This window comes from Nomascus leucogenys, chromosome 5 (assembly GCF_006542625.1).
Source record: "Nomascus leucogenys isolate Asia chromosome 5, Asia_NLE_v1, whole genome shotgun sequence".
Taxonomy (NCBI): domain Eukaryota; kingdom Metazoa; phylum Chordata; class Mammalia; order Primates; family Hylobatidae; genus Nomascus; species Nomascus leucogenys.
This window is the reverse complement of record NC_044385.1, coordinates 11,598,621-11,606,974: the sequence shown is the minus strand read 5'-3', so window position 1 is coordinate 11,606,974 and position 8,354 is coordinate 11,598,621. Positions and strand designations below refer to the sequence as shown.

At 41.0% G+C, this 8,354-nt stretch overlaps 1 protein-coding gene across 2 annotated transcripts in view; it reads right to left on the bottom strand.

Annotated features, from left to right (window-relative positions):
• Nucleotides 1–8,354, bottom strand: part of HEATR1 (HEAT repeat containing 1) — a 55,386-nt gene that overhangs the window by 2,046 nt on the left and 44,986 nt on the right. The window contains exons 35-44 of one of the 2 annotated variants that reach the window (XR_004030063.1): nucleotides 7,980–8,120; nucleotides 7,222–7,514; nucleotides 6,193–6,343; nucleotides 5,098–5,256; nucleotides 4,797–4,931; nucleotides 4,543–4,647; nucleotides 4,288–4,456; nucleotides 3,587–3,640; nucleotides 2,558–2,716; nucleotides 979–1,087 (exon numbers count right to left, since the gene is read on the bottom strand). Coding sequence is in view for 1 of the 2 variants with exons in the window: in XM_003267301.4 (XP_003267349.1) it covers nucleotides 979–1,087; nucleotides 2,558–2,716; nucleotides 3,587–3,741; nucleotides 4,288–4,456; nucleotides 4,543–4,647; nucleotides 4,797–4,931; nucleotides 5,098–5,256; nucleotides 6,193–6,343; nucleotides 7,222–7,514; nucleotides 7,980–8,120 (1,576 nt within the window). In the remaining variant the exon portion in view is untranslated. Of the gene's footprint in view, nucleotides 1–978; nucleotides 1,088–2,557; nucleotides 2,717–3,586; nucleotides 3,742–4,287; nucleotides 4,457–4,542; nucleotides 4,648–4,796; nucleotides 4,932–5,097; nucleotides 5,257–6,192; nucleotides 6,344–7,221; nucleotides 7,515–7,979; nucleotides 8,121–8,354 lie in introns of both variants that reach the window. The other variant, XM_003267301.4, reaches the window with a different exon arrangement.

Below are 8,354 nucleotides of genomic sequence, written 5' to 3'. Positions count from 1 at the left end.
ATTAGTTTAATTCTTAATGCCTTGCATTTTCTGGCAATCATTCAATCAAAAGAGTGAAATGAAGCACATTAACAAAGCAAGAGGCGCCACGGACCACTTCCCTCCACACCGCTCCTTCCGCCTTCATTCCCTGCCCACAGGCTTACACTGGAAGCTGAATAAGAATCCCCAAAACTCAAACTTCCTAGGGATGCCACCCCTTCAGTAGCTCATACTTCTCCCCTCCAAGAGCTAAGAAACAAAGGAGAATGTACTTTTGTAGCTTAGATAAGCAATGAATCAGTAAAGGACTGATCTACTTGCTCCACCACCCCTCCCTTAATAATATTTACTGTTATTTCCTGGGCCTAAGACTCTATGTTCCAGAACTGTCACATCTCCCCATGTTACACTCACTAGCTTGTGATCTTTGTCAAATAACTGAAACCTTTTAAGCCTCTAGTTTCTTCCTTTGTAAAACAGATAAAATGTTGTGATTTTTAATTGAGATAATCCATGTAAAGCACCTAACACGGAGTAGTGAATGAACATCGGTTGCTACTAAAAGTGGACATCCTACTGCATCCTTAATGCCACTAGGCATTTCCATACAATAACCTCCCATCTGGGGACCAAAACGTCAATCATATAAATGTATGAGATTAAAAACACTACTGTAATCTGCTTGTATGATCACAAAACACCACAAAAGTAAAGACAGTGAAGATTAAAACACCACAAAAGTAAAGACAGTGACGATTACACTAAACAGACTCTCAAATGATCCGGAGGTGGTCACTTCGCAACTCGCTCCCTCCAGCCAACTCAAAACAGGAGCTCGAGCCTGCCTGTATTTGAGACTGGAGCCGCCTATATGAGGACTGGATCAACTGCTAGTCACATTATATCCAAATCTGCATTATCATTGGGCACATTTTCACAGAATTTTACTGAATTATTCCTTAACTGTTTAATAGTTGGGAATAGTTTGAGAATTACCTTCCATCAACTCTGCTAAGAAAGGAATGGATTCTGGTAGCAAGACAATATAATTCTCTTTTAGTTTTTCAGCCAGTGCTAATACAGTAATTAAAGCAGCAAATCGAACCTGAAAGGGATAAAAGAGCAAAGAAATAAAAAGTAGTGTTACTGTATTTATTATCTTAAGAGCTGTACTGACTTGAGACAAGCTCTAACTTTTTAAACATTAGTTCACATGCGTTTATTCACTTCATTATGTTCATTCAGCTTTCATCTTAGAATGCCAGTTTCACCATTTGGGAGCTGTTTGTAATATGCGCAACCTTATAAATCAGTGTTTTCCAAACTGTGTCCCACGACTGCAAATCTTTAATGTGAAATGTCTTTTTATAATCTCTTCCTTTAAAAAAAAACCAATAAAATAAAATGCCACATGCAAACTCAAGTGTGTTGCCAGATTTTCACTGGAGCTCGCCAGCCTGCCAGGCTGCCAATAAAGTGCCTCCAGCCACCTCTGGCAGGTCTCCTCACCCACAGCCCCTGACTCGTCACCACTATAGTTGTATGAGGGGCCAGGACACTTGCTTGGGATAAACTCCCATCTCAGCACTGAATAAAAAATATTCTGTGTCACAATATCCTAGTTTCGGGGCTTTAAAAACATCTAGGTGTTCCTCACGGCCTTGTCTATGGTAAGGAGAGCAAGCAGTAGTCGGGTATTGTTAGCTTTTGAAACAAAAGCCCTACTGGTCTTCTAATTTTGGATATTTTAATTAAAGAATATCTGGATAGTACAAAGTGAATTATTAAAAAACCATTTGTAACTACCTAGATTCCATCAGAATTTCCTTGATTTGTGCAAAGTAAAATATGACAATAAATTTGATGCTACTACTTGTATAAAAACCTATGGTTTAAAATATGGGGGTTCATCAAAATAGTCTCATTGTTAGCATATCCTAATAAAGAATTTGAACTAATAAATCCTATTAATAAAATTCTGCTTTGGTCTGTTATAGCCAGTAAAGTTCTAATACAATCATTAGTTTGAGAAATGGTGACTCATTGCTAAAACCGTTTGAAATTCGTATCACTTGGGTGTGGAATTTTGACTTCCACTCAACCTACCCATGTTTTATTTCCACTGCCACCACTTACTCAGCAAGATCATAAGCCTAGTATCTATAAACAACAGAATGTATTGCTCTAACTCAAAAGACTATTCTGTGGATAAATTCAATGCATTTCTCTCTGGAGCACAATGACATTTCAATGGCACCTAAAAAACAAGGAATTACTTCAAGTCTTTGTTATTTAAAAGTATTTAAAAAAGTATTTTAGTACTTCTGCCCAACGCACCATTGGGGTGGGGATAGGGCATTGCTATTCTTTACAAATAGCCTATAAGTAAAAAACAAAATTTTCTTAGGCACAAATTTCTGCCTAATACAAAAGACCAGACCTCTAGTACTGGATGACAAATAGCAATGTTCTTCTCTGCCAGTTTACCAGGGGCCTACATCTGTGACCACCTACAGGCTGTTTAGGCTGTGCAGTGAAAAGATGCAGTTTCAGTACTTGTCACCCAGTTCCTAACCTTAGGCGAGGAGTCTCTCGTCTTTAGCAGAATCTGGTAGTTCAGTGGTTTCCAAAGACAGTCATCCGCCATGGCCACTGAAAACTGTGCGATGCATGGTATCAGGTGCTTTGTCACCCGTTCCTGGAATTTCTCTTCTCCCCCAAGCCTGTTTTCCAGCTAGGAAGAATAAGACAAAGACTTTGAACAACAAGTCTCATTTCTTTCTTCTGTTTGAAAAAATACCCAACATATAAATATTTTACCATCTCTCATGATATTAGCAGGTTCAAAAACCAGGCATTATTCTAATACTCTCTAGGGCAAATGTATTGCCTTCTCAAACTCAAATGGAATCTCATACCCTTTATCATTGCCCCTTTCTCTGCAGCAGAGCATCTTAGAGGAGCTCTTTCCTCCAGGAGGCAGCCATGCTCTGACACGTTCTCAGTGAGGCCCAGTTAAAACAAATGAATACATTAACCATGACACCTTATATCATGTCTCTCTTTTGAGCAGTTTAAAAAACAAAAAATAAAAAATAATTCAGGGCCAGGCATGGTGGCTCACGCCTGTAATCCCAGCAGTTTGGGAGGCCAAGGTGGGCAGATCACTTGAGGTCAGGAGTTCAAGACCAGCCTGGCCAACATGGCAAAACCCCCACCCCTACTAAAAATACAAAAATTAGCCAGGTGTGGAGGCGGGCGCCTGTGATCCCAGCTATTCGGGAGGCTGAGGCACAAGAACTGCTTGAACCCGGGAGATGGAGGTTGCAGTGAGCTGAGATTGTACCACTGCACTCCAGCCTGGGTGACACAGCAAGACCCTGTCTCAGAACAACAAAACAAAACAACTCAAATTCCACAATGAAGTTACATCTTTGAAAAAACAATTTTCAAATAAAACATTTCATTAAAAAGACCAAAAAAAAAAAAAAACAACCTTACAAAGAAAAAAGCCCAGCAAGCTGTCATTTGAGCAGATCTAAAACCTGCCAAGCTCAAACAGTGATGGCTTCCTCAGTAACGAAAGATGATTCTGTTTGGTTACCTGATCCACCAGAGGCATCATCAAGGCTTCTGCTCTCTCTTTACTTATAAAATGCTGGGTATCAAAAAGGAAGATTTTGTATAAACAGTTCAAAATAAACTGCAACAGCAAGCAGCACTTTTCAGGGTCATTTTCAGAGTCAAAAAATGCTTCATCTGTAGATGTGGGAAGAGTAAAAATGAAAAAACACTGAACTTAACCATTTAATCTCCAATGTTTACATTGAAATCACTATTAAAATAACTATAATCAGAAGAGTCTAAAATGATCTAGAAATCATAATCAGGATGAAGATAGAACACAGAATGGATGGTCTATTGAAGAATGATTCCTTCTTTTGGAGTTAAGATTCTAACACTCACTTTGGCAAGTTAAATTCCCTCAACTGTCAAGTGGGTCACGTATTAGCATTAGAGAATAAACTAATCTTAATTTTTATGTTTTAAAGTTACTTCCAGTAACTGACAGTAATGGCCGTTTACTTTATTCTTTCTCCCAAGTGAGCTGACTTATAACGTTTGCTCATTATGCTAAAACAACACTTCACTGTCTGACAACAATGAAGTAAAAAATTCACCCTCCTTAGCTTAGAACTTAAGAACCTCTAAAATCTTGCTTCCAAGCACTAGGTTGTGTCTTACTGGTACCTTGTATAAGGCACACAGGGCAAGGGTGACAGCTGAACTGAAGCAACTACCCACCTGTTTTGGAGATGTTCACCTGGTTCAAAGTGTCAGCAAAAGGCTTCACCAAGTGGCCAGCAAACAGAGTAAAAAGCCCTTTCAGCTTTTCAGCAATGCAATCTGCCAAGTTGTAAAATGTCAACAACCTGTCCTTTGGGGCATCTTCGGTTTTAGCCCAATCAAACAGCTAAAAGGATAAGAGAGTATTAGTTTCTTCGACATCTTGTCACTTAAATCTGAGCACAAAAGAGAGGAAGAGGAAGAAAGCGTCACCTTGAAGAACAGGGGCCTGAATGTGACCTCGGAAAGTTTGACAACCATGGCTACTAGACAGTCAATGATACAATTTTCTGTTTTTCCAACTTCCTCCAGATCGTTCTGAAAACAGAAGAGCCCATTTATTAGAGTGCTGATATCTGACTGTCGATTATTTTGGCAAGTACCGCTGTTACACAGCTAGATTGTTCTCGGACTCTTCAATAGGTGGATAACAGCATTAGGATTTGGAGGAGTGAACCTGAGCTTACCTCAGAGTGCTGGGCTCGGAAGTCCAGGGCCTCCAGGAAAAAGGCGGTTAGCTGAGACTGATGGGAGGTGAGCTCTTCCTTCTTCATCACCCCAATATGCTCTTGCAAGATGCTCATAAACGGACCCATGTGATTCTACCAATAACATAGTGAAGAGATGTGTCATTTTCAAATGATTCCTAGAGTTCAGCAGTGTGTATTTTTACAAATTAAATAAATATATTCTTCTTTAAGTCAAAGTTTACACATTTCAGTACCACCTCTCCCTTCTCCAAAGTCTTAATACCCAATATGATCTAACCTTCCAGTTCTTCTCAATCTGCTTGTAAGTTTTTTTGATGGCGGGCAACAGGACTCGGGGTGCAAGTGTGGTAGCCAGTGTCTTTTTAAGAGATGTGAGACGGATATTAGCCTGTGAGGCAGAACCCATTTCACTAGTGATTTTCTCCAAATGAATCACCTAAAGGAATATAAAAAAAGTGATCAGGGCCACTGCAGATCCTCACTGACAAACACACACTTCCAGAAAGGCTTCATGATGACGTACTAGTGTTTGGAAAATGCTTAGCACTTTTTAACTACACACAGAGCTCCTTTTAAAGTCAGCCCTAAACATCAGTGGATAAAACTGGGCAGACACCTCTTGCCCAACTTGCGATCAGGGATGAAGGCCAATGGTAGACGCAGCCGCATACAGAGCACCCAGACAGATGGTTTTCTTAGAGGACAGGAATGCAAGGGACCACAGCAAGAGTCAAGTTGCTAAAAAACTGAGAAAGCTCCTCAGAGCACAGGCCCCTTTCTGTGAGAAGGCTACTTTTAAGCCCTGGCTGTGGTGTAAGTGAAGCAGTTTAATCATTTGCCCCATGGTAATGAAGGCTCCTAACCTTGTAAATGGCAAATGATCAACACAATGGAACAGCCAGGGCTCAACATTCTTGAGCATTTTCAATCAGAAATACCACTGGCCCCTAGCGTGTTGACAGGAAACCGCTGATGTGCAATACAAAAATTCTGCTTTGCAAGATGCCTTAGGATTAAACCTCTCACAGCAGAAACAGGGCCCACCAATTTCCAGAAGTAACAAGAGGCGGCTCTACCAGCACAACTCCAAAGATCTCACAGAAGAAAAAAGACCCAGAATACATTCCGCACAATTAAAGAAGAGAAGCATCTCGCTAAAAAGTGACCCCCATATCAATTTCAAGATTAAGTGGCAAGGATGATGGAAGAGAAAAAGTACACATTTAATAAAAGCAAGCACATCTCTTCAGAAATAAGACTCCTTTCTGTCAAACAGAAACTAACTCTTAAAGAAAAAACAAAATCACTACATTTGTGATCTTTTACTTTCCCCAGCCACCCCGCGTAGCGTGTCGTGGCCATCGTGGCTCACCTGGGAGAGAATGCCTTCCAGATAGGGGCTGATGAAGTGCGGGAGAGTCTCCACAACCTTCTGCAGAGCGGCCAAGGCACTGAGCAGGTAGACCTCGCTGGAGACCAGCTCGCTGGTGTTCTTCATTGTTGTCAGCAACGATGGCATCAGGCTAGAAACAGAGTAAGAGCTTTAGAAGAACTTGAAGTGGAAACAGAGGCTAGGGAATGGAGTAGAGGGTATTACGAAAAAAAAAACCAACAAACTGTGCCTATTATATCGCTATCTGCTTCATAGCCTAAAAAGCGCTGTCTACACATTTTATGTGGCTAAGCACAAGAAATCTCCCAGTGCTAACAGTACAGACACAAAAGTAATTTAAAAAGTAACAACGTCTTTCATTAATTGAACACTTACTATGTGTCAGGCACTATGCAAAACTCCTTGCAAGCACTGCCCTACAGAAATCCTATGAGGTAGATACTGTCTCTGTTTTATAGACAGCAACGCTCTAACAGGTTAAGGAACATACTGGCTGTACAGTAAGGAAATACCACAGCCAGGGGCTTCTAACTTCCAAATTGGCAGCAGAAGGCAGCTCTGGCCTTGGCTAACTGGGTGGGCCCTCTGCCAAGAACCTTCACCCACTGCTTTTTGACTATACTAAAGGAAGGAAGAATGGGGGACGATTAACATTGCAAAGCAGTGCATCTGAAGATAAATGGGAAGGCTGTGTCTTTCTGTTTGAAGATTAATTATTTTTATTATTATTTTTTTAAGAGACAGGGTCTCACTCTGCTGCCCAGGCTACAGTGCAGTGGTGCAGTCATAGCTCACTGCAGCCTCAAACTCCTGGGCTCAAATGATCTCCCTGCCTTGGCCTCCCAAAGTGCTGGGATCACAGCCGTGAGCCACCACACCCTGCAAGATCAATTCTTCCACAAATCCAATTTTATACAACGTCTACTCAGAGGAAAAAGTCACCAAAGTGTTATTTTTCAATGTGTGCCAGGCGGTAACAGCTCCTGTTCCAAGTCTCCGGCCGCATACCTGGGAAGCTGGGGGATGGCTAGCGCCTCCAGGGTGGAGGTCACCTCTGCTACGCACAGCAGCGTGCTTCCCAGGACATTCTTCTCCTCCTTTCTCTCTGGAGCAATCAGTTTCACAGCAGTGCTCAGCACTGGGACAAAAGGATCTGGATTTTCTGCACCAAAATTCTTGCATAAAAGCTTTAAGGTATACAACGCTGTCTGTCTGTTGATTGCTTGTTCTTCTTCCCCTTCCTTTTTCTTACGCTGCACAATGGCCAAAAGGTCTGGAACCAGTTTTAGGAAACGGGTAACCTGAAGGGGACAGCCAGAATCTCCAAATCATTAAAGCTGCAAAAAACGTTTGTCCATTTTCCCATTGTCACAGCTTGAGATTGTCTAAATGGAAATCAGACTCGGGGGTCCTGAGTCACACAGTCATGCTAAGCAATGTGCATGTTCTAACCAGTTTTTCACTTATACAAAGCACCCACTGATTTGGAGTAAAAGGGACTTAGAATTATGTTAAGGCTAAGGCCACGTAAGCTCTGTAGTAAGCAAGAATTCCACTAGGCTGAAATTCCATTCTAAGAGCTCTTACAACACATATATATTCCCATTAGAATTAATATCACATTTTAAAACATGTCATGGTATTATATTCAGATAATAATATACTTCAATTTGAAATTGTACCACTAGAGAAATTGAAGGGAGTTAAAGGCAGCTCTTTGATAAAGCAAAGTACAGTAAATGGGTGTGTCCTGGGTCTTCACTCACTATTGTCTTCTTCCAGGATATATTTTGCTGTAGCTTGTTATTCAAAAGGTCCAGCGCTTTCCGGCGAACAGATGGCAGGGGATTGCCCACCAGCCCTCTGATCACAGGAATGAATGTCTCTGTGGGCAGCAAGGCATTGACCTAAAGAGAAATTTTATATTTAACGTGAAAAGAAAAACAAATTAAAAAAAAAATCAACTTCAATTAAGACAGACTGCTGTCCACTGCACACCTCCAGGCACCAGGCACTTCCACACACATTTTCTTATTTAATTCTTAAAATAACCTTTCAGGTAGGCATTACTAACCACACATTATCAAACAAAACAAAAGCTTGATGTCAGGAGGAAGTGCCAAAGGCATGAAGCTAAATCA